The following is a 26,158-nucleotide window of genomic DNA, read 5'->3' on the forward strand; positions in this document are numbered from 1 at the left end:
GTATCTCTCCCCTCTCAGAGAACCATCCCATATTGCAAATAATATCTTTATTAAAAAGAAAATGAGGGGAAAAATCAATATAACTGGTCAATACATTGAAAAAAAAAGACTGCATGTGCAATGTATGTCTGCCAAGGAATGGGGTGGAGGCATCTTCTCATATCTGTTCCTTTTAAATTTTGAAACATTGACTTGTGGGGTTTTTGTGGTTGTTCATTTCTGTGTATTTTCTTTTATGGATATAAACTGTTATTCTGAGGAGAGACCCACAGGCTTTACCAGACTACCTCTGCCAAAGGGGTCTCTAATTCATAAAAGTTAAGAACTCTGGAACTTGATGATATCTAAAGTTCCTCCCGACATAGTTTCCCTACATGAAGTTCTTTGTATTTTCTTTTTGTATTTTTGGTATTCCACTTATCTCTGTATACATGGTATCTTCCTAATTCAAAAAGTATTTGAGTTTATAGGGTGCTTCACTTTTGTCCTTTTGTAATTTTTATTCATCATAGAGCCTGGCACATGGTAGGTGTTTAATCTGTGCTGGATGAATGAATGAATGAGTGTTGATTTAAAAAAATATAGACTCACATGACTGAAAACTTTCCTGGTGACAATGACTTCTTGCCACTTTGTTTCTAGGGTAAAAATCATAATAAGAAACTCCGGAATTACTATGCGGCAAGTAGCTGTCCACCCTCTACCAGAATGAGCAGTATAGTGGAGCCTGTGCCCCCTCCTGTTGTGCCAGCTCCCCCCCAGGTAAGGTGGAAAGAGATGTTGGGCAGAAAGTTCTCACCTTTCTTAGAAACAAAATCTTCTTGTCTTACTCACTGAGAAACCATTCAGGCAGATGTTTTATGGCAAATGGGAGCTGGAAGATTAATGGATAGTCAAGAGTGAGAGCTGTTTAATTTTTTTCTGCAGACTCATTATCTGATAGGTGGCCAAAAGTTCCTGAAATGTGGTCCTGCCTCTCCTTCCTCATTCAGGGGCCCAGTTTTGATGGATGCAAAGTTTTGCTAGCCTTAGTAGTGGAGATTCTGCATTGAGTGTGACTCATAGGTGATGACAGTATAGTTAATGGGAGTCTGTCTCTGTAATCTTCCACTTCCTAGGTTAAGTAAATCTGGTCTGCCAGACTGAGAGGAAGGAGTGATTTCTGGGCTGTTCCTGAATGTGCCATTGGAGGACCTCATTCCGTCACAAATAATCCCTTTTTCTGGCTACCTAGCAGCAAGCCTGATTTAAGCTCCTTCTGGACTCCAGCATCAAGTGAAAAACTTGAACGAAAATCTAAATCCAACTCTGAGCCAAAATTCAGAGATCTTTGAAGAATAGCTCAGGGGTGTAAATTTGAGAATTAGACAAGACAGGAGGAGTCTGTTCCTTCATCTGCCTTGGATTCATCATATAGACTGCTGGGTAAAACATCCATCGGTCAATCTGCCAATCAGCAATCATTTATTAAGTGCCTTTTTTGTGCCAGGATCTGGGGGGTACAAGAAAGAGTGAAATAACTCTTGCCTTCAGACAGCTTCCTGCAGAAGGGGGGGGGGGAATTCTGTTCCTTTCCACTTCAATTTAGAGGCTATAAAGTAGGAATAATAATACTAGCTGCCCACACTATTTTCCACTCCCTAAAATGAAATGATACCCCTAAACCAAACAACCTTACTGAACTGCTAAATTTTTTGAGTTTCTTAGGAAATATGAGAAATGCAATGCAGAATCATGAGTCAAGAGAGGACCTTGAATCAAGATGGGACCTTTAGAGGTTGGCTTGTTGAGTTGAGTGGTTTTCACCTTGATGATGTCCCAGGTAGACTGTGGGTTCATCCAGAATGTTAGAGCAGGTCCTGATGTTACTTGCATGTTGTTCAGGTGACACAGGATACAGATTTGTTCACTTGTCAGTTGGTATGGGGGGTGGGTGTTCCCTTTGGGGGATGGGTTGGACTAGTGGTCATTGATGTACCCTTTAACTCTCTTATTCCATTATTCTGTAAAGAATATGTCTCTGCTAAGTGACAATTACTTGAAATTCATCCAACATGACTGAAGAACACTGGACAGATATGAATGGAGCTGCTTAAGCCTTAGTATAGCTTTCCTCAAATGGTAAGAGGAAATGACTGAGGTACAGAAGCATTTTGGTAGGGTTTTTAGTGTTCTCCTAATTGAGTCATCCCTACTGCCCTCTAACCCCAAACCATTCTTCCTGACTTTTGGTTAATTATGTCATCATCTCCAAGTAACCTAGATTTGAAAGCATGGGACCATATTTATCTTCTCTGGTCCTCTTAGACAGTCACTATCAAGGCTTGTAAGTTTTCCAGAAACATATCAACAGCCCCTCCTTTTCTGTCCCCACTGCCACACCTGAGTTTGGGCCTCAGTTCCATTCATGCTGGATGTTTTTTTAGTCTTGGAGATTGTGTGTGTGTGTGTGTGTGTGTGTGTGTGTGTGTGTGTGTGTGTGTGGTGTGTATTGTTTTCCTCATTCTCCTCTTAATTTCACTTTGCATCAGTTCATATGTCTTTTCAGATTTCTCTGTATTCATCAGTTTCATTGTTTCTTGCTGCACAGTAAGATTTTATGATGTTCATGTACCATGATTTGTTTAACTCTTCCCTAGTGGGCATCCACTTTGTTTTTGCTACTACAGGTATTTCTGATATGAATATTTTTGTCTATATGGGGCTGTTCTTATTATTATTGATGTCTTGGGGTATAGAGCATAGGGTTTTGTATGCAATAGGCATTCAGAAAATATTTGTTATTAGTCACTGATTGTGACAGACTACACAGTGTAGTGAATAGAGGGGCTGGCTTTGGTGTGGTTTTAAGGACTGCCTTTGTTGCATATTGCTGTGCGACCCTGGACAAGTTACTTTACCCCTCAGTGTCTCAGACACTCTTACAGACTGTGAGTTAGAGATAAGCTGCTGATCCTCATTGGTAGAGGGGCTTCCACATTGGTAACTCATGGATGAAACCTTAGGCGTAGACTGTGCTCATTCTGCTTTCATGCTTGCTTACTCCCTGGTCCTTGTTTAGTCATTTCAATCATGTCCAACTCTCCATGACCCCATTTGGGGTTTTCTTGGTAGAGATACTAGACTTGCTTTGCTATTTCCTCCTCCAGCTCATTTTACAGATGAGGAAACTGAGACAAGCAGGGTGAAATGACTTGCCTAGGGTTACACAGCTAATAACATGTCCAAGGCTATACTTGAACTCAGGTGTTCCTCACTCTAGGCCAAGCAATCTATCCATTGCAGAGCCACCTAGCTGCCTCTGTCTTCCCCTCTTCCTCCCCTTCCCCCCAGTTAATTCTGAGATGAGACTTATTTAACTTTTTCCTGGTAAGGTTTCTTAGGCCTTATTTTCAAAGCTTTGGTTGATATCTAATCTCAGTTTTTACTCCACCATAATTTCAATTCTTTTTCTTATTTCCGTAAGGAGGGTAATCATCTGTTCACATATTTAAGTATAGGTAAAGCGTTGTAACACAAAATCACAATTAGAAAATTATCTTCTTTCTTTAAAGAGCCAAGACCTCCTACCAGTGAGAATAAAAGGATCTTATTCCTTTTGTTTTGAAAGGAGTTTAAACTAAACTGTGCTTCTCCAGATTTCCTAAGAAGGGAGCCGAGAATCCTGTGTGACTCCACAAGGGTCATAGAGGGATATTAAAGACCTCATTCTTAGGTAGCATGGGAAGAGTGCTGTAGTTGGAGTTAAGGGATCTGGGTTTGAATCTTGACTCTGTCACTTAGGACCATAAAATCATAGATTTAGAACTGGAAGGGGCCTCAGATGCCATCCAGTCTCAGCCCTTCATTTTAGAGATCATTAACTGAGGCATGGAGAGATTAAATGACTTGCCCAGGGGCTTCTTTACCTACGTGACCTTAAGGTCACTCTACCCATCTTGGCCTAAAAATCCTCATCTATAAAGTAAAGGGGTTGGATGTCTCTTTCAGCTTTCCTTCCATGATACTGTAATCCCTGAGGTGGTTGTTCAGTGCTAAGGGAGACCCTTGAGAGGGGCCAAAGAACCCAGCTTCCTTGTGAGTTCTCTATCAGATGATACCATTTCCCCCTGTTGCTTCTCTGTTGTCAGGTGGAAATCTCCAAACCCAGCGGCAGAGTGATCAGGGCCACTGAGAACGATTACTGTAAGCTCTGTGATGCTTCCTTTAGCTCCCTTGCTGTGGCCCAGGCTCACTACAAAGGGAAGAATCACGCCAGGAGGACACGTCTGGTGGAGGCCCAAAACAACGTGTCTTTGTAGGTATCACCCAAGTTGGTCTAAGTCTGCCGACCTAGTGTGTGGGGCTTGTGGACAAGACATGCTACTTGGAATGGACTTGTAGTCACATCTCTGTCTCCATCCTTTCCCCATCACCCCCTTTTCCCATTTTTTATCTTCAGGGATTCATCAGAGGTGAGTCAACGGAGGACCCGGAAAGAAGGGAATGAATATAAAATGATGCAAAATAGGAGGAATGCATATGCTCTTCAAAATAATACAGGTACCTTAGATGTCTCCTCCTAATTTGCCTGTAGCCAGTGTAGAGAATTTGTCTGAAAAAAATTATTTTTGTTTCTCATCACACACCCTGATAATTTTTGGAGTAGTAATTCCTTTGTCAGTGTGGCATTGTGGGTAGAGTGGTAGCCCTGAAGTCAGAAAGACCAGGGTTCAAGTCCAGTCTGATGCTGGCTGTGTGTGTGTGTGTGTGTGTGTGTGTGTGTGTGTGTGAGTGTGTGTGTGTGAGACTGACTGTGGGCCTGTTGCTTTCCTTTTCAATATCAGGCAGCTTTCTAAGGCTAAGTTATGAAGGGCTGTTCTGTATCTGTACAGGAAATTCCAAGTCAATAAGTATTTATTTAATGCCTACTATGTGCTAGATCCTATGCTAAGCTCTGGAAATGAAAAGAAAGGTGAGCTAATAATTACAGTAATAATGATATTCCTATTACATATTGTTGTATATCAAAATAGCTAGCATTTATATGGTGCTTTAAGGTTTACAAATATCTCATTTCATCCATTCAAAAACCAGTCTCTGCTCTCAAGGAACTCATACTTCTCATGCAAATGAAATTGCTTTGGGACCAAAAAGTTGTGGAAGAAAATTGGAATATTTGATTCACAGACTTAGATTGGTGAGAAGTAGAATGTGCTTGCTTTTTTCCTTTCGTAGAATTCTCATTGCTTTCATTCTAACCATTCACATTGTGGTTTCCTTATCAGTTTCCTTATCTGTTTCCTCTAATATTTGCCAGGTGGATAATTTGATCTCCATCAGCTTATTTCAGGATTTTCTTTTTAACCTCTCTAGGCATATTCTGATATGTTCTTTTCTCCTAATAGCATATACTCTTTAACAAAGAAAAACCATTAAGCAAAATTGACTAACAAAGTAACTAAGTCTGCTAGTGTATACAACATATAAAAAATAATTAATTCATTTTAAGTTTTTAACATTCATTTCCATAAGATTTTGAGTTTTGAATTTTCTCCCCCAGCCTCTCCTTCCCTCTCCCCAAGATAGTGTGCAATCTGATATAGACTCTACTTATACATTCGTATTAAACATATTTTCACTTTAGTCATCATGTAGAGGAGAGTTAGAACTAATGGGAAGAACTGCAAGAAAGAAGAAATAAAACAACAAAAGAAAGGAGAGCAAATAGTCTTCTTCCCTCTGCATTCAGACTTCAAGAGTTCTTTCTCTGGATGTGGACAGCATTTTCCATCTTTAGTCTTTTGGAGTTTTCTTAGCTCCTTGCATTGCTGAGAAGGACTAAGTCTGTCAAGGTCAGTTGTTGCACAATATGGCTGTGATTGGGTATACACAACATTCTTTACCCATCCTCTCCCACTTCTGTGAAGAAAAGAGAGATATGTGTTTTGATACCTGTTCAACATTACTTCTTATTCTTAGACTCCTACCTCTTAAATTCAAATCCTTCCTGAACATTTTTTTTTGGAGTGGGGGGAGGCAAGGCAGTGGGGGTTAAGTGACTTGCCCAAGGTCACATAGCTAGTAAGTGTGTCAAGTGTCTGAGGCAGGTTTTGAATTCAGGTCTTCCTGACTCCAGGGCTGGTGCTCTATTCCCTGTGCCACCTAGTTGCCCCACTTCCTGAACTTTTTTTTTTTGGAGGGGGGAAGGCAGATCTTCCTGATTCCAGGGCCAGTGCTGTATTCACTGCATCACCTAGCCACCCCATTCCTGAATTTTTTGATAGGGAAATAGGATCAGTGGCTCCTAGTGGAGGCAGAGAGAGAGAGAGTCATTCAAAAGCAGTAGGGGTCTTCCAGAGCAAAAATAGCTTTTGCATTTGTATAATTACAACTTAATTTTTTGAGTCCAGTTTTGTAATCTGTGCATTTATATATGCATATAGGGAAGCAGCCTTGTGTACTGGATAGGTAGTTGGTTTTAGAGTCTAGAAGACATAGTGTTAAGTCCTGCCTTTGATACCTATTGGCTGTGTGGCCCTGGACAAGTTACTTAACTTCTCAGTTGCCTTAGGTAACTCTCTTAAGCCTATAAATTGCATACTATTTGATCATCTGCATTGTTTGGGAGATTGTTCCAGGTAACCATGTATGCCAGTGAAATCTCTGGTACACACCAATACGCCTGTATTATATGTGTATATTAGTGGACTTGGAGAGAAAGGGGAGAGAACCATTGACTGCTGGATTTTCTGTTTTCCTGGCTGTCCTGACTAGGAGGGACGGAAGACTAGCTAAGTGTCAAAGGGAAGTAGGAGACTCAGGAGAAAGTGAGACTGTCGCTGCAGCCTTATCTTTGTGGCTCCTAACAGCTCTCAAGGTTCCACTCTAGAGCCCCGCCATCTTCCGTCTATCTTCCTTCTTGGTGTTCTCACCCCCACCCACCATTTCCCTGAAGCTTTTGTCCCAGCTTGTTTATTTTTTAGTTACTTGCTAGATATGTCTACCTGGCTGTCCTGTTGGTCCCACAAACTCAGCGCAATGCGACCTGAACTTAAAATGTTCTTCTGAAGTTTATTTCTTCCTCTAACGTTTTTCTTGTTGCTTTTGAGGCTCCCACTGTCCTCCCAGTGATCCAAACTCACAGTCTTAGAGTTATCTTTGACCCTTCCCATTCATCCACCTTAGGCATCCGGCCAGTCGCAAAGTTATATTGGTTCTACCTCTGCCATCGCTTAGGGCTAGAAGGATTCCCATGTCTCACGTCTATCCCTTCCTTTCCACTTCTATTTTGAACACTCTACTTTCCAGTTGAGAGAGCAAGTCATGTATGTAGATCTTAGTGTGGTAGCATATATAGTAAGCTGTAAATGGTAACTGGTGGTTGTGTGGGCAACAGAGGAGATTGTGTTTTATCCTGGAGAAAACAGGGTCAATGAAACAGGGAAAGTTACATGTTCAAACCTTTAGAGGCACTGAGGGCAGTTCTGGAAGAGAAGTCCCCCCAGATGCATTGAGCAGTGACACCGTTGTCAGCATAAGGAGATAGTCTCACAGATAGTCACTTTGAAGAGGACACCAGGCAATATGCTTAAGTATTGATTAGGTATCTAAGAATGCAGATTCTTTGCTTTAGAGTCATTTCTCATTGCTCTCCATTTCTAATGATGGTGTCTTTGAAGGGACAGTGAGGACTGTGAGTGGGAGGATATAGAAAAAAAATGAAGAGATGAAGAAGGCAAAAGAGTCAGTGTTGTTCAATGCATAGAGATGTAATCTGGATGCCAGGAAGGCCTGTGTTCAAGGTGTTTAGGGGATAGAGTGCTGGACACGGAGTTGGAAAGATCTGGGCTTAAAGTGCCTCAGACATTTACTAGCGGTGTGACCCTCGGCAAGTCACTTAGAATCTCAGCCTCAGTCTCTTTATCTGTAAAATGAAGGCATTGGCTTTAGTGACCTTTCAGCTCTAAATCTGTGATCTTGTGCTCTGTGATCTTTTAAGTTTTGCCTCTGATACATATTGATTTTGTGACTCTTTGTAAGCCACTTAACCTGTCTCAGTCTCATTATCTGTAAAAAGATCCTGTAAGTCCTGCCTCTGACACATATTGGCTGTGTGACCTGGGGCAACTCACATTCTCAATGTTCTCAGTATCTCTAACCAATGAAATCACCAATCTAGTCCTTATCCTCAATTCTTATGAAGAAGATGGTATAGGCAGAAGATACGTTGGAAAAAAGGTGAGATAAGTAAATCTTGGGTCCAGTGGCTTGTGAAGATAAGATCTGTTGGTTAAATCTTGATGATATTAGATTTGCACTCCTACCTTTCAAGGTTTGATCCCCCTGAGGGAGTCTGGAGCAGAGCAGTTATCTGGGTAGACTGCAACTCTTTTTATAGGGACCAGGTGATTGGTTTGGCTTGGCTCACTACTTGCTGTTTCTGTTATAGGAAAGTGCTGTGGTAAGCAGCTAGTGAGGCTTACAGAGTTCTGCTCCTCTCCCTCTTTGACCTACCCATTCTTACGGGTGGCTGCCAGCCCCCTTGTAAGTCTGGGCTCCCTGCCTTGCAGAAACACTTTTACCATCTGGAAGGCCCTTTGTTACCATCTATTTTCTTGATGAAAGACTATCTTTTGTCTTATAGTTCATCATCTGATCTTGCTTATGTGTTTGCTTAATCAGGAAGAAGAATTCCATGACCCCCAGAATCCATCGGTTAAAAAATTAAAGTCATTAGGCATTTTCCATATTAATGTGAAACATTTGTTTTTGGAGGGAAATAGAGGGGGCAAATCTTACAGGAATTAAAAGGAACTTTTTGTGATCTCAAGAAGAGTCCTTGCTTAGTTCTCTAGTATTTTCTCCAGCATCTTCTGTTTTCCTTTATTTTTTTTATTATTTTGTTTTATTTTTTGCCTTTTGGAGGGCAATTGAGGTTAAGTAACTTGCCCAAGGTTACATGGCTAGTTTTTTTTGTGTGGGTGTTAAGTGTCTGAGGCCGGAACCGAACTCTGGTCCTCCTGATTCCGGGGCCGGCACTCTTACTCACTGTGCCTCCTAGCCGCCCCTTTCCTTTGTTTAGTGTAACAAAACATTTAAGATATTTGAGGATTGGATGAAATGTATCCCTTTAAGGAAGAGGTTGGATAATTCTGTCCTGTACAAGGAGTGAATTTGGTGTCATGATGTGAGCTCCAGACTTGGAGGCCTAATTCTTCTGATTTAATAGCTGTGTGACTATAGCCTCTCTAATTTTGTTTGCTGAGCTGTAGAAAAGGGATATTAATACTTGAACTACATACTGTGAAGCCATGACTCAAGGGTTATTGTCAGGAAGGGACTTTGCAAATGGTAGAGCACTCTAAAGGTGAGCTGTTAAAATGTAGTCTTTTTGCTTCTTGGGTTACCATGGCCAAAAGCTTCAATATTTGGAGGCTAGGTTGGCTCATGGGCAGGAGACATGATCTTTTACTAGGACTATAGTGGAAGCTTTGCCAGCTTCACAGGACCGAAAGGAACTTGGGTTTCACTGGCAAAGCCTTTGGTAGACCAGGGTCATCTCCATACAACAATGAGGCCCTTGAATCACCATATAACATACACTAACTAAATTTTTTTTTGTTTTGGATCAGCTAGGTGATATAGTAGATAAAGTGCTGAACCTGGAGTCCATAAGGTTCCTGAGTTCAAATCCTGTCGAAGATACTTCCTGGTTATGTGACCCTGGGCAAGACATTTCACCTCTCCTAGACTCCATTTCCTTAAATGGTTGTTGTGAGGATCAAAGGAAATAATATGTATTAAACACTCCTCTTTCACACTATATAAATGCTAGCTTTTATAACTCCCTGCACATTTTGTCTAGTTTAAAGCTGAATTTACAAACATATAGTTTATGGCTTTGTTTATTGACCATGTACTTCTGAAATCTTGCCCAGCCGTCTCAATTGTGTTTCCTCTTTATCCTTTTGTGTCTGTTTCAATAGGACCATACTTCAATCCTCGATCTCGACAGTGGATTCCCCGTGACCTTGCCATGTGTGTCACCCCCAGCGGCCAGTTTTACTGCTCCATGTGCAATGCTGGTGCTGGTGAAGAGATGGAATTTCGGCAGCATTTAGAAAGTAAACAACATAAGAGCAAGGTGTCCGAGCAGCGGTACAGGAATGAGATGGAGAATCTGGGCTACTTATAGTGAAGCCCATTGCTGATTGTCGTTTCAGATAAAGCAGTTTGTCTTGCTTGCTTCTTTTGCCTTCTGTCAACCTGTCCTGCTTTGTGGCCATTTTTGACATGAATACATGCCTCTGCTTTCATGTAGATATCTATAAACCTAATGGCACCTTGAGGCGTTAAAATCTGATTAAAAAAGAATGAGCTTTTTGGGTCATGATGGGTTTTCAGGTTAGTTTTATTTAGCTAATCTTCAGAAGGCATGTGGCCTTACATATGGGAAGTAGCTTTGGAAACTGACTAGATGAAGTGAAGTGTAGATTTCAGTTCTTCCATGCCTTTATGTGGGCTACCATCTTGGTACAGAATGATTGGGATGATTGACATAAATGGCTTCAGAGTCTTTCCTGACACTTTAATTCCTGTTATAATGTGATCTCTTCATAGAACTATAATGGTCTGCCCACTGTGTGAATTTCATTGCACTCCAACACATCTAATCCACACTCCTAGTGGCCAGGCTTCATTTTCCATTTCTGATCTCTGCCTGCCTTCCACCTCTCTATCACTGCCTTCTGCTTCATAGATACATATTTTTCAACTTTAATCAGCTTGTTTGTATGTAGTTCTCAGCTGTGCTGTGGGTTTTTTGAGGTTCAAACAACTTTAAATAACCCCTGAGCTTTTAAAAAATGGTTAAGTGCGTGTATGAATGATTGTTTCAGTTTTCAATCCAAGGATTGTATTATGCTGTGTAATAGTATGCACTTGTGTGGGAGTTCCTGGCCATAAGATTTGGGCTATTTCATGGAAGTTATGAACAATTTCATGCTCACCCTCTATATTTCCTAGGCTGGACCTACTTGATGTTCTAAGGGATACCTACTGTGTTTTGTTCTGTAAATAAAGCAGGATAAAAAAATGTATTTTAATTTCCACCATTTCTGCATTTAAATGCACCGTGTTTGGTTACCTTTCCTTTTATGCTTTATCTTCTCTGGAATGACTACAATCATTCTAGAATATTGTGCGTGTCCGATCATTGAATTAGGCATCTCCCTGCACCTCGTCTTCCCCGTCTGACTGCTCTTTCCTTCTGCTCTTCTATAGGAGCATGGGTAACTTCTGTAGTGCTTTCTCCTGTGGGGTGAAATGATTTACTTCATGTCTCAGAAAGACCATACCTTCAGTGCTATTTTCTCACCTTTTGCTCCTTGTAAAATAAAAAGGGCCAAGGCTAAAAGTTCCCTTAAAAGACAGTTTTCTCTGTAAAGTTGATTTTAGATTGTAGCATTTGTCCAGTTCTTATCTTTTGTTGCTCATTCAATTAAACACACCCCTCAGCTTTTCTTATAATTTTTCTTATCCTTCTCTGATTTCCTTCAAGTAGAATATGAGATCAATTTCAAAGTACTGTAGTTTCTTCATTTAATACTTGAACTTAGGGACAAATTGGATGATAGCCTAGGGACCTGCTTTCTACAAAAAAATGGTAGAGGGATTGAGAGATAGGTATTTCTAGAGACAGAAGTATGATAAACTTTGTGACCTCTTTGGAGGTCTCTGTCCTCTTTGTTTTAAGAAAAAAAACCAGCATTATAGATCTGCCTCAAAAAATGAGAAATTGAGGGTTCTTTTGGGTCTTTCCCATTGACCAATGAGTTCTTTCCTTTGCTGCTAATGGTCTGCCTATATATGTAATATTCTTGTGTTGGTGATTCAATTCTGTGAATCTGAAAGTTCTATCTCCTATTGTATGTCAGGATGCTTAGTTTTTGTTTGAGGTCTTCAAAAGAACTTGCCTGGCTTCTTATTTCAAAACCCTATGAAAAAAATGCTGGATGCTGATTTTATTTTTACAGAAGTTGGATTGCACTCTTCTTTAGTTATGCATTTACGAATGAAATGGAATTGAGTTTTTGTCTCTAACCATCCAGCTGCTCCATGTACTGGAAATGTACTTATTCATTATTTACTTATAATTTTCTTTTTACTTGTGTGACTTTAAATAAGCACCTTCCCCTTGGGACCTGTTTTCCCATCAAAGGATGAGCCTAGATGGCTTAAGGAATGTAGGCTCCCAGTGGAGCTCAAAAATGTGGTTCATTTGTGCCTGCCTTGTTTAAAAAAAATTTTTTTTTAAAGAAAGTTGTATGAAAGACATTAGCTCTTGCTAGCTATAATTTTGTCCCAGCTTTAATTTCTTTGCACTAAAAAAGAGCCAGCAGTTTAGGCAGGGAACAATTGCCTTTAACAATTCAGTCTTACTTTTTCAGACTCCAGTGTTTTTCTGCTGAGCACTGCTCATTGTCATTCATACTGGTTCCATTCCTTGCCCATTGGAAGAATCCCAAAGGTAGATTCCAATTTGGAGTCTGTTTTTGCAATGAATTATACATGCATGATATTTTAAGAGGAGAATGACCAAAATTACTTGGTAGCATATCTTGGAATTAATATAAGTCTGCACAAGAATTGTAAATTCTCACACTTACACCCCTCCTTTCTAGGACTACATTCTCTCAGGTCATGTAGCCTCCTCTCCAGGTGGTACTCTGAGCAATGGGATGAGCGAATTGCTGAATTGTCTTTCTTTTTTTAAATTGAACCCTGCTTTTACTATAAAATGATTTAGGGTTTCAGTCCCATTGCTCCCCAGATTCACATTAGTATTTGTGGGGTGCATGTGTGTTTGTGTTTCTGTGTGTGTGTGTGTGTGTATGTGTGAGCGTGTGTGCAAATGCTCACAGATATGCTCAGCGTCTGAAAGGTTGTTGGTCTAAAGTCCTGGAAGTGTTCAGTTTGATGTATCCTTAAGCTGGAGTTTGTGAATCTTTTGAAAATATTTTGATGGCGCTTTTCCAGTATAATTGGTTTCCTTTGCAATCCTAGCTGTTTTATAGTATGCATTTAAAAATTGTTCTGAGAAGGGGTCCATAGTTTTCACCAGACAGCCAAAGGCGTCCATCTTAAAAAAAAGTTAAGGACCCCTGGTTTAGTCAGAGAAAGTTAGTGGATTTCAGGGGTCATCTGAAAGAATGGAAAACCATTTTGAACCTAGAGAATTTGTGTTCAGAAAGTGGCATTAGAACGTGATGTTTTAACATCTCAGCTTTTGTTCACTGTTATGGTTCCAAGGACAACCAGTTGTCAAACTGGCCCATTTCAAAGGTTAGCTCATTGACATTTTTTTAAATGGAAAGAAAACCACATGTATTATGTAATGCCGTCTCCTCTATCTAAAACAGGAAATAACTTAAGATTACTTTCTTCTTTTGGATCTCTTGTGCTTTATCCAGCAGGTGTAATGCTGTCCATCTTGCTTTGTTCCTTTGTCCTTCTTGGCTGCAGAGAATTCTGTGAGGTGCCCAGGGAGCTTTTCTCATTTTGTCATTCTTTTGTCATTTACTTAGGAAAAACATTTTTGTTTTTCTTGGTTTTTCCTTGTAACTTTAGCTGGTAAAGCTGTATAAGATTTTTGAAAAGAAAGTGGTCACAATGAAGAGTTAGAGGTGCTGCAGCTCATTCTTGCACTGTGCAGGTTAAAAGGCTAGAGTTTCCAGGTCTCTCTGTTCCATAGAACCTTCATGCAGATCAGTTGGTCAATAAGCATTTATTAAGTGTTTACTAGGTGCCAGGTACTGTGCTAAACCCTTGGGATACAAACAAAGGCAAAAACAAGCTCTGCCCCCAGGGAGCTTATATTCTAGAACAGGGGCTTCAGACCTACTTAAATGAGCATAGAAAGTTGCATAAAGGGATCAGATGGTCCTTAAGAGGCAGGTTAAGTGGGCAGCCCTGTTGCCAGCTTACTTCCTAGAAGGCAGATGAAAGCATCCCTCATACCTACATCTGCCCTCCTTAGATGAGTAGCCAGGGAATTTGGAACCACTTTTCCCCTTAGATTTTAACTCTGGATTTCTGAAAGTAACGTTTGAGAGGCCAGATAGGAGGTACCTTGCTTGAGACACTACAACTTAATATTACTGACTCCATTGACATAAAGTGGCTAACTAGTATTATTAGTTATACTGATTATTATAAGAAGTTTAAAGAAAACTTGCAGGTAGAAATAAAAAAAAAGGACTAACCCATAAGATTAAAATTATTATTTTAAAAAAATAGCCTGATCTTCCTGAAGTTCACAAATAAAAAAAAAATCTATTAAAAAAAATTGTCATTGAAAGGCAGCATGGCCTGGTGTATAGAGTTCTGGCCTTGGTGTCAAAAGAACCTGGATTCAAGTCCTATTTCTGGTTTTGTGATCCTGGACCAGAGAGTTAGGGGCCCTTTTACCCTAAACAAATCTTAAGATTATAAATTGTTGGTGTAAATTAGTAGAATTAACTTCCATAGCCAAAGTCCCATACAAAGATGAAATCACAGGTTTGGGGACCCCTTCCCCCCAAATCGTACTAGCCTTTCATTTTGATGTTGAATTTCTTCACCAGTTCCCAGACATATGGTTAAATGTTTTCTCAAAAAACTGCTAATGACCTATGTGACAATTTCTCCTCATTTTGAGGGAAAGGCTCATTGAAGAAGTTCATCCAGGAGTCCCTCCTCCCACGTAAGATAGGGATAAGGATCAAACTTGTGATTTCACTGGTCTAGAGCATAGCCAGGTGAATGAAGCTGGTCCTTCTCTTCAACTCTGTAGTCTTAGAAGTTAAGTGACTTGCTTAAGGTCATGGAAAAATATCAAAGGCAGTGCTTTAACCCAGACTCTCCTGGCTTCCAGACCAGGTCTCCATTTACTGCTGTGTGTGCCTTCACCCACATACCCATTTGCCTCCCACAATAGTAGTGCATTTGAGAACCTGCAGACATGCTTGCTTAAAGCCCAGACTACAAGTGCCTTTGGCAAGTGCTCACAAACCCCAAGAGAGAAGAAACTGATGAAGCCCATCCTGGGGTAGTTTGAATCCAGAGATTGACAACCTGGAACTAAGTAGGTTTGTGCAATCCTTTATGCCAACATTATTATTGCATGTAATCCTAGTGTGATCAATACTAAATGGACCTTGAGTCCATATTGACCACACACCAGACCACCATAAAGTAGCTCCTGAAAATTAACCCAGTTTTCCCACAGTGACAATGCTAACTCCCACCCCCGCCACCCATTATGATATATATTTTCCCCTTATCTTTAAATGTAAATTGGGGTGGGGGAATTCAGTTTAATGTTTGCAGTATTCTTAATTTTTACATTCTTTTAATTAACCTATCTGTTCCAGAGGGATCATGGTTATATGTTTGCCAATGAGATATGTTGGAAAGGGTATCCTCTGCTGTCGTGAATTGAACTTGCTTGTTTTTACAGATCTGAGGACTCTGTTTTCCTGCTTCATTTCATTTTTGGTTCTTAATTACCTGCCCACTTTCAGGTATAAGCCTGTATTGTAAATCTACTTCCACCTTTGAGACATTACCATTTGTTTAAAGGTACCATGTAAACCTTGATGAGGAAGTTAGGTTAATGGATTTTCTTTTGGACTGCACTTTTCCAAGCTTCTGCTTTGTATCTATGGAATGCATGGAGACAAATTCCCACCAGAACAGGAAGTTCCTTGGTTGTGATCATTTTTAAGAATGCCATCTTCAGGTTTCCTAAAATTAAAAATAAGAATTTATTCCCTTATTGTGAGATTTAAAAAAAATGACCTTTGGGAATTAACCTATGGTTCTGTCAACTCTTGATGATTTTGGACTGATTATTTACTTTGAGCTTTGTCCCAAGTTGCTTTTCTACCTCCCGTTTATTCCCTTCTTTTGAGTGCTTGGCTACCTTGAGAATTTCTTTTGCCTGAGAACAAAAGACTAGAGAGATGAGGTGAGACAGACCCTTTGAGGTGAATAGGTTTCAGCTGCTGGAGTAAAATGTCTGGGAGGTTGGAAGATTGGAACCAGTGACTTCAATGCAGTGTTTGGACTGACCAAGGACTCTAACCGTCAAAACTCCTTTGGCAGAGGTGAGGGCAGATAATTGAATGCTGATTGCACTATACTCCAAGTCACAAGCCTTATTAATGATACATAGAGCATTTCCCTAGTGCTGTTCTAGACATTAATGAGTACCATTGCATATCCTCATATTTTATTATTTATGTCTGCTTGGTGGGCAAAAGCCTGGCTGATTTGGCCTGGGGCCTAGTGAATAAGGGAGAAACACTGAGCCAGAATTAAATCTTAGAAATTCCTAATGTGTACTCCTTGCCTCAGATAATATGACTCAGTTTCAAAGCCACTGAACACTGCCACTGGGCCCACAAAAGGATGATAAGAAAATGTGTTTTACTTATTGGAATTTTCTTTTTTATTGTAAATTTTTTTTTTTTTAAACTTCTTTTTAGTCCTGAAGGATTAATATAGTTAATTCAGACTGGCAACATGTTATCTTAGATGACACCCAGAGATTCACTCAGAGTCAGCAGCATGTTATTGTAGATAACACCCAGAGATTCACCCAGAGTCGGGGGAACCCTGGGTTCAAGTCAATCTCAGAAACATAATTGGCTGTGTGATCCTAGGCTGCACCAGTGAAATCACAGGTTTGGACCAAAAAAGGCACTTCAAGCCCTGCCTATGTAGGGGAAGAAACCACTGACCATCACATTCACTCCTCCTTTCTCTAAGTGCTAGAAGCCATAGTGTTGACAGTTGCCTTTTATAAAACCTTATTTTGCATTCCAAATAACCCTCTTAATCCAATCCTTCCTCTTTCTCTGTAAGTGTGTGTTAGTGACCCCCTCACTAGTGAAAATCAATGTTATGTCATTGTGTATATTTATTCTTTATATAATGTATTTTTATAGAAAACAAAATCACAGAGCCTCAAGTGTCATGATAGGTGGTACTGAGAACAAATCCCCGTCTGGAACCCTGCTTATGGTTCTTGACTGTGAATCTGGATGGGAAACAACCTATTTATTCTAGGTTCTCCTATAGACAGAAATCCCATTTTCACATGGGAGGTCATTTGTTGTCTTGTTGCTTTAAAAACACATGCAAGTCTTCTCTGTTTCTGTGACTCAGGGTGCCATTTTGCAGGAATTAAATGGTAATTCTGCATTTGCTGATGTTTACCTTTGTGAAAAGAGGGGTACCTCCCAATGCATGGAAGCAGTTGGGTTTGTGTATGCTACATCTGCTTAGTGATGCCTTATGCAGACTAGGTCAGAGTATGGTAGACAGTGTACCCCATGCCCCTAGTTTTGCTATGACCTGAAAGCAGTGTCAGTGAATGTATGCCCTAGATCCCTAAGCACTCCTGAGGTTGCTTATAGTACTAAGCTCTGACTCGAGCACAGAAGTGCTTTTGAGCTGGAGAACAGAATTCTGGTGAGATTTTAGGGGGAATTTTAAAGAACTGTTGATGTAGAAGCATTATTGTGCTTTCTCTAGTGCTACATCAATGGTCTAAAATCTGACTGAAGAGTTCAGTCGAAACATCAGGAAGGTAGATCTTGTCCCCTAAACTTTGCCATAAATGTTGCACAGAGACGTAGGGGCGCAATGCTTATTCCCCATTTGAGAAATTTCTCTTGTGTTTGGGGACTGCACAAATGACAGGTGTCAGGATTAAAACCAACCAAATGTGAATTGTGAAATTAACATTGTTCTTTAATATATTTTGGGGGGGGTGGGGAGGGGTTGTTTTGTTTCCTTTGATCACTGCTTAATATACAACCTGGGACATGTTTAAGATGTAACTGCTTGTTATTGGCTCCTTTTCACTTAGTGCTCTGGCCTCATTTCTGTCCTCATTTTAGTAAAGGCTTGAAGTTACAACAGGTGTTTTGTGTCACAGTTTAATAAAACTAATTTGAGCCTCACCTGCACTTTTTTTGGTCGTGATTTGGAGACTGAAGGGCAAAAGAAATGGTTAATACTGATTAACAATATGACAGCATGGTCCACTGGAGAGAGTACCAATTTGAGAGAGGACCTGGGTTCCAATCTTGCTTACTACCTCTGTGACCATGGGGAAGTCTTTTGATCTACTTGGGTCTTACTCTCTTCATTTGCAAAATGAGGGGTTTGGACTAGATCTCTAAGATTTCTCCTAACTATATCTGTGATCCTATGCTCTTATGATATTCTGCAAATCTACATTCACCCAGAGATAGCTTAGGTGGTACAGTGGATAGAGTTCTGGGTTTGGAGTCAGAAAAGACTCAAAGTTCAAATCTAGCCTGAGACACTAGCTGTTTGAACCTGGACTAGTCACTTTAACCACTGTCTGCTTCAGTTTCTTTGTAAAATTGAGATGATAATAATAGCATCTACCTCCCAGGATGGTTCTGAGGGTCCGATGAGCTAATGTTTGTAAATCACTTGACATAGTGCTGGGGCACATAGCAGGACCTTAATAAATGCCCATTATGGGGTCCAAACTTGTCCCAAACTGAGGCAGAGCTCTGAGCCAGCGGCACTTTACTGAAGAGTCCATGGTCCCCTCTAATGAAGTGGACCTCAGAGCTTCCTCATGATCTGAGATGCCCTCTTCCTCCACAGCCTTAGTTTTATAGTACTTGGCACTGAAACAATACTGATGAAGCAAACTAAAAACACAATCTCGTTGGTAGACCTTGCCCTTGACCCTCCAGGAGTATCTACACTAAATACAGAATCCCATTGATGAATGGGCTAATGAACAGATCTTGACAGACTTATCTTGATTTTCCAGGAGGTCCTGCTAAGCTGATGAGCAGACTGATGGACTGGGCTGATAAACAGATGTCAAAATATCTACATAGGCTGATGGACTGGTTGGCAGGCTGCAGGCCACAGGCCAGCAAACAGGGCCACTTGTTGGTCAAATGCTCATGGTCATCTCCCTATGTTGGGCAATAAAGGGATGATGAGGGATGGAGGGACAACAAAAATAACTTGGGGACTTTCCATGTAATTGAGTCACCTCTGCCATGCTGGACTTGGTCACCATAACAAGGAAAAACAAGGGTAGAGGGCCTCTAGTTAGCTTCATATGATTAAGCAAATGAATTTAGAATCCACAGTTGACAGCTTTGGAGCCTATTATACAGAACTTATAATCATTACCACTGTGGGATCATGCCAAACTTATTAATTAATAGTGATTGGAATAAAATAGGGATCTAATTAATCATCTATCACATCATTCCTTTCTTCCTTCCACCTATCATTCTTGGTGCGACTCCAGTGATATGGCTAAGACTTGATCGTTCTTCAGGAGCCAATGAGAGACCACAGAGGGAGCTGTGGGACTCTGTTTATCCATGAATCTTCCTAATCTTATGTCTAGTTCAAGATTGACGCTTCTAAAACTCTGAGGCTTACATTTCTCTAGGGTGCCTCTGTGTAATTCTTACCTATCTTTCATTCCCATTTCCTGTGGTTCCTTTCCATTTCAGTCCAGTTGGCCTGTTAGCTAGGCCCTATATGTATTGCATCTCCCCCCTCCATGTATCTACATAAGTTCTTACTGAAATGTACTCCTTCGCCCCCTCCTAGAAGAATCCTGAGCTGCTTTCAACATACAGTTCAGATGATGCTGCCTATATGAGTCCTTTTCTGGTCCTTGCAGTTATTAGTACTCTTGAGATTTTTTTTTGTATACATGGTATATTTACGTATCAGTATCCCTCCATTATCTAAGCAGAACATAAGTTTTTGAGGGCAGGAACTGTTTTTTAAAAAAATCATTTTTTGTTTTCAAATCACCTTTGTTTCCCAATGTCATCTTCCCCCTCTTTTAGAGAGACATTCCTCATAATAAAGAATTAAAGAGGGGAAATGATAGTTCAGCAAAATGAATCAACATATCAAAATGGTCTGAGGGGCAAGGACCGTTTCACGGTTGTCATTATTCATAAGCCTTAGCACATAGGTTGTCCTCCATAAATCAAAGGGCACACAGCATCATTTATATTTATATCCCCAGACCTTGGAATACAACAAGCACTTAATACATGCTTTTTCATTTGTTCATCTGACTGAGCAGCTGCCATCCTGGCATTTATCCTGGTATGCCCTATCATTTTGTCATTTAACCAACCCTCCAAAATCTCAAAGGTCACCATTTTTATGTGCATTGAACCTTTGTTCTTAAAGCTTTAAGACTTTGAAAATAGAACAACTCAAACAGTCCATTTAAAGTTGTTTTTGCCTCGGAATTTAACCCATGTGATACCTTAATATTACCAGTTACAGGCAGGCATACCTTGGAGATATGGTGGGTTTGGTTCCAGATTAACTCAATAAAGCAAATATTGCCCTAAAGTGAGTCACATGAATTTTTTTGGTTTCCCAGTGCATGTAAAAATTATGTTTACACTGTAGTAAGTGTTCAAATTATAAAAAAAGAACATACCTTAATTAAAAATACTCCATCACCTGAGCCTTCAGCAAGTTGTAATCTTTTTGCTGGTGGAGGGTCTTGCCTAGATGTTGATGGCTACTGACTGATCAGGGAGGTGGTTATTGAAGCTTGGGGTGGCTGTGACAATTTCTTAAAATAAGAACAATGAAGTTTGCCTCATCATTTGACTCTTCCTTTCACTTGAACGCTTAGAGGCCATTGTAGGGTTATTAATTGGCCTCATTTTAACATTGTGTCTCAGGGAATGGCAGTGGGGGAGGAGCTGGTTGGTGAAGCAGTCAGGACGCCCACATTTATCCATAGCTGTCTCATGTGGATGTAGTTCATGGTGCCCCAAAAGAATTGCAATAGTAACATCAAAGATCACTGATCACAGATCACCATAACAGATAGAATAATAATGAAAACATTTGTAATATTGCAAGAATTACCCAAATGTGACATAGAGACATAACGTGAGCACATGCTATTGAAAAAATGGTGCCGATAGACTTGCTCGATGCAGGATTGTCACAGACCTTCAGTTTGTAAAAAATGCGGTATCTGTGAAGCCCAATAAACTGAGGTATTACCTGCATTTGATATTAATTTATTTTCTTTCTTTTGAAACTCCTAGACTTGAATACGGGGACATTGGCAGTCATCTGATCCAGGGCTATCAATCACATGGCCTGCAGCTTTCCTGAGTGTGACCAGATTAAAATGTCATTCCTATCTCATTTTAGTGTGTTTATGTATTAATGAAAAAGGGGATGTATAAACATGTGTGGTTTTCTAAATCAAGATACAGCCTTCAGGGATATTTCTGTATGGCTCACTAGCTATCATTTCTATTTGTTTGATGCCACTGACCTAGTCCAACATGTTCATTCTACAAATGGGAAAACTGAGTCTCAAAGTGGTTAAGTGGCTTGTTTGAAGTAGTAAGTGGCAGATTCCAAATTCAAAACCAGGTCATTTATGGGACTAAGAGTTGGAAGGGACGTTAGAGGTCATCTGATGCCCTTATTTCGACAAGTTGAAAGACAGATAAAAGCAAGCACTTATTAAGAGCTTCCTATATGCTAGGTACTATGCTAAGTGCTAGGGTTATAAATACAAGCAAGACAGTCCCTGTCCTCAAGGCGGTTACATTCTTCTAGGGGAAGACAGCACAGAAAGGAGAGCTGGAATGGAGGAGTCCTGTGTACAGTGGTGGGAGGTAGAATAGTGAAGGCCTAGGTCCTGGCAACATAAGGCAAAAGCTTAGCCATAAGAGCTGAGGGACCCAGGGGCAGAATCCAGGTTTCCTGGAGGTAGTAGAAGTGGCAGTTTGGCTAGTGCTGACTGGGAAATGAGGAAAGGGACCAGAGAGAAGAAATGATTTGCCAAGGAAATACAGATGAGTAAGCAGCAGAACCGGAGTTTGGTTCCAGGTTTTTGGACTCTAAGAACAGCTCATAATTTCCATCTAAAATGAACCTTACGATGCTCTGTGGTAGGTGCTGTTATTATCCCAGTTTTACTGCTAAGGAAATGGGGGAAGAGGCAGGTTAAGTGACCAAAATCAAACTGCGAGTGTCTGAGGTAAGGTTTGAACCCAACTCTTCTTGACTAAGGTGGCATAGTGGATAGAGCACAGGTATTTGAGTCAGCAAGACCCGAATTCAAATTTGACCTCAGATACTTACTGGCTATGTGATCCTGGGCAAGTCACTTAATCCCATTTGCCTCAGTTTCCATATCTGTAAAATGAGTTAGAGAAGGAAATGGCAAAGCACTCCAGTATCTTTGCCAAGGAGACCCCAAACAGGGATGGGGGGGGGTGTCCTTGAAGAGTCGGACATGGCTGAAACAACTAAATGTCTGTTTCCTGACTAGGTCCCCAGCTTGATCTATGACTCCAAGTTACCTTTCAAATTCAGATGCTCATTCCACCATAGACATCATATTGCTCCCGTTCATAAACATTTACAAGGGCTGAGAAAAAAAGAACACATGCATATCTTTATATGGTCCACGTGTATCTCTTTAAAGGCACAACGCTGCAGCAATTAATCTTTGAGGCATTTTCCATATAAAATACTTTCTGAGAGAGCTGACTTCTTTTTGTCATCGATTGCCAGCCTGGGGTTGTTTGCATGCCTCAGTGTCCTGCATGGAGTATGCCCTTGCATACTCATTGTGAGGAAGCAGATTATAGGCTACAAAGGTAGTGTTGCATCTTCATTTGGATGCAGGGCGCGAGTCCTGACTGTGTGGGAAACATTCTCATGTTGTTTCCTTTGAAGCCAGTCTGTCTGCCCAGAAAATATTTTTGAATGGAGTGAGTTGGCCAGGCTGAATTTGTTTGGGTGCCATTATGTCTGATTTCAATCATCTAGAGATTTTCAGCTGAAAAGAAAGCCCCGTTAATGGGTGACGCATTCCTTCCTAAGGCACTGAAGCTTTTGAGTTGTCCTTTCAGTATTTCTATGGCTTATTTTGGCTTTATAATAATAACCCTTTATAAAAATGAATTTTACTGATGGCTTTTGTGTTTTATACCATAGTCATAAGCTCATAGATTTAAGTCTGGAAGGGACCTTCACGGCCATTTGGAGGTCATCCAGTCCACCCTCATTTTTATAGCCGATGGAACTAAAGGATAGAATGATTGACTCATCCAAGGTCATGTAGGTAATATGTAATAGAAGTGGGGTACAAACCTGGGTTTTTGAACTCCAAATCCAGCCCTTCTTCTACTGTGCCATCCTGCCTTGAACAATTTCTGGATATGAGCACACCCTTGCTTCTTACACTGTGGTCCCCCCTCCCCCAATACACAGACACAATGAACCCTCCCTTGCAACTAAGAAGTGTGGGTTTTTTTTTTTTTGCCTTTTGAAGGGCAATTGGGGTTAAGTAATTTGCCCAAGGTTACACAGCTAGTTTTTTTTGTGTGGGTGTCAAGTGTCTGAGGCCGGAACTGAACTCTGGTCCTCCTGACTCTGGGGCCGGGGCTTTACTCACTGTGCCACCTAGCCGCCCCAAGAAGTGTGGTTTTTAACAAAACTAATGTATACCACATCGGGCCTCTGCTTTGTTCTTCAGTCATTTAAATTGTGCCCAACTCTTTGTGACTCCATTTGGAGTTTTCTTGGCAAAGTTACCGGAGTGGTACACAATCATTGTGTTATCCATATTCTGCTTACTTCGTATGATCACAGGTTGAGAACTGAACAGGATCTCATAGTCCATCTAGTCTGCCTTCCTCATTTTATAGATGAAGAAACTAAGGCACAGAGAGATAAAGGATGTCTAAGATCACAGTTAGTCAATGTCAGATGAAATTCCTCTGAGAATACATTGAGTCCATATGTTACAAATGCTCCTCCCAGAACCTCCATTTAAGGAAGGTTTGCAGGCTGGCTATCTCTTCATTTCCCACATTGCAGATCTCCTTTGGAATTCTCCATCCTACCTCCAGGAAACTCATCATCCTTCAAGGTCAAATCAGCCCTGATACTAACATTTTATCATGACCTCTGTCCCTGGGGCCCCTCTGACTGGAGGGTGGAGTGAAGAGTTCCTACCACATTTCTCTTGTGGATCCCACCCATTTTTCTAGATTTCTCTGAATTTTTGTAATCATCATTCTGGACAGTGCAATAATATTCATGACATTCAGATACTACAATTTTTCCATTACAGATGTTGGTTTCCAGTTTTCTTGTGCTTTGTCCTTTAAAATTAGTCATGCATACAAAGCTAGAGGTTGATGTTTATGGCCTTTTAGTAAGGACAGATGAGAATGATATTGTTTTTTCTTCTTTGATTTTCACTTTGAAGATGTTGTTTTCAGAGCTAAAATTTACTGCATCAATTTTCATGCAAGAACAGATTCTCTTGGCAGCAGGGTACGTGGTGAGGATTCATAGAACTGTTGAAAGTTGGCACGCTATTTACCCCAACAATGAGTGCTGCAACGTGTTACTTAATGGAGACTGGGACCATGTATAAAATCACTTTAAAAAGAAATTCAAGTTTCCTGGCTATATATTTTGGAGAGAGGGAAGTTGTTGATAGTGGAGAGGGGATGTGGAATAAGGAAGACCTGGTTTCAACTCCCACCTCTTATGCCAACTGTTTGACCCTGGAAAAATTCCTTAACCTCTCTCTCAGCCTTAGTTTCCTCATTTGTAAAATTTGGAAAATAAAAGCATCTACCTCACAGGATCAAATGAAATCATACATACACACACAAACATACACATGCACACATTGCAAACCTTAAAGTGCTAAATAAATGTTATCATCATCATCATCATCATAGACCCAAGGTTAAAATTTGCCTCAGACACTTAATAGCTGTGTGATCCTGAGCAAGACATTAAAAATTTCTGGACCTCAATTTCTCATCTCTAAAATGGGAATAATAATAGACCTACTCAACAGAGTTGCTGTTAAGGACCCCATGAGATAATACATAGTGTCCCAAAAGTCTTAGTTCAGTTTAAAGCTTTAATAGGTTAAAATTGTACTAAGAGTTCTGGGATACCCTATCTATATAAAATGCTTTTCAAACTGTAAATCCCCACGTAAACAGCATTTCATTATTACCACTTGTTATTAATAACAATTATGAACTCCATTTAAGGAATGCTCTCAGGTCAGCCATCTCTTCATTTCCCACCTGGATGTAATCAGTTGGACTTCCCCATCATGCCCCTGGGGCAGGTACCTTGCCCTGCCCATTTCAGCTTCCTTTTGCATGTTATTTCCCCCCCACTAGGTTGTAAGCTCCTTGAGGGTAGAAGCTGCATTTTTTCCCCCTGCTTCTATTTGTATTCTTAGCGTTTATAGTGTCTGATATGTAGCAGGAGCTTCATAAATGCTTGTCGATGAATGACTTAATGTGATATCACATAATGTGACTGATCTTCTGTAGATTCACTGCAAGCACCTTGGGGAAACTCTAGGAGCAGAGAGGACATGGCCAGGGATAATATGTCCTTCCACTATTATTATTTTGTATGTCTTTAAAAATTATTGGTATTCTTTGGTTTTATTTCTCCTATATTTCCCATTGTATCCTTCTCAGAGAACCATCCTCTGTAATAAATAAAAATGAAAGCTTCAGCAGAACTAACATCCATCCATCCATCTATCTATCTATCTATCTATCTATCTATCTATCTATCTGTCTGTCTGTCTGTCTGTCTGTCTGTCTGTCTGTCTGTCTGTCTGTCTGTCTGTCTGTCTGTCTGTCTGTCCGTCCGTCCGTCTGTCTGTCCGTCCATCCATCCATGTGTCTGTCTGTCTATCTTTCTGTCTAATTGTTTCTCTATCTCTCTATCACATACATAGTGCTTCATACCCATAATCTTCTTGTTATAATACTTCAGGAGTGAGATACATCTAAAGGTGAGGTTAGAGATGAGGAGGAGCTAGGCTCTATCACACACACATGCCATCACTCAGGGTTGGTATTAGGAATCATAGGATAGAGGTAGAGTTGGAGAAGTCTCCGAGTGCAGCTCACCATGTGTTCTTCCTGGCAGCAGCCTGCTCCAGGGGAGCACAAGGAGTTTTTGTATAAGGTTCAATTTGGAACTTTTCTGATTCCAGAGAATTCTCTCTCTCTCTCTCTCTCTCTCTCTCTCTCTCTCTCTCTCT

The 26,158-nt window shown here is 40.5% G+C and overlaps 2 protein-coding genes across 6 annotated transcripts in view; one reads left to right on the forward strand and one right to left on the reverse strand.

Moving 5' to 3' along the window:
• Nucleotides 1-17,993, forward strand: part of ZMAT3 (zinc finger matrin-type 3) — a 54,583-nt gene extending 36,590 nt beyond the window's left edge. For all 5 annotated transcript variants that reach the window (XM_069104822.1, XM_069104819.1, XM_069104820.1 and 2 more), the window contains exons 3-6: nucleotides 643-762; nucleotides 4,131-4,297; nucleotides 4,442-4,542; nucleotides 9,969-17,993. In XM_069104822.1, the coding sequence (XP_068960923.1) occupies nucleotides 643-762; nucleotides 4,131-4,297; nucleotides 4,442-4,542; nucleotides 9,969-10,177 (597 nt within the window). In that variant the 3' untranslated portion in view covers nucleotides 10,178-17,993. The remainder of the gene's footprint in view (nucleotides 1-642; nucleotides 763-4,130; nucleotides 4,298-4,441; nucleotides 4,543-9,968) is intronic.
• The window catches only part of MFN1 (mitofusin 1), a 468,570-nt gene that overhangs the window by 306,533 nt on the left and 135,879 nt on the right, over nucleotides 1-26,158 (reverse strand). The window lies entirely within an intron of this gene.

This window comes from Petaurus breviceps, unplaced genomic scaffold (genome assembly GCF_028583685.1).
Source record: "Petaurus breviceps papuanus isolate PSGF00001 unplaced genomic scaffold, PetGlider_PUasm1.0 688, whole genome shotgun sequence".
NCBI lineage: Eukaryota > Metazoa > Chordata > Mammalia > Diprotodontia > Petauridae > Petaurus > Petaurus breviceps.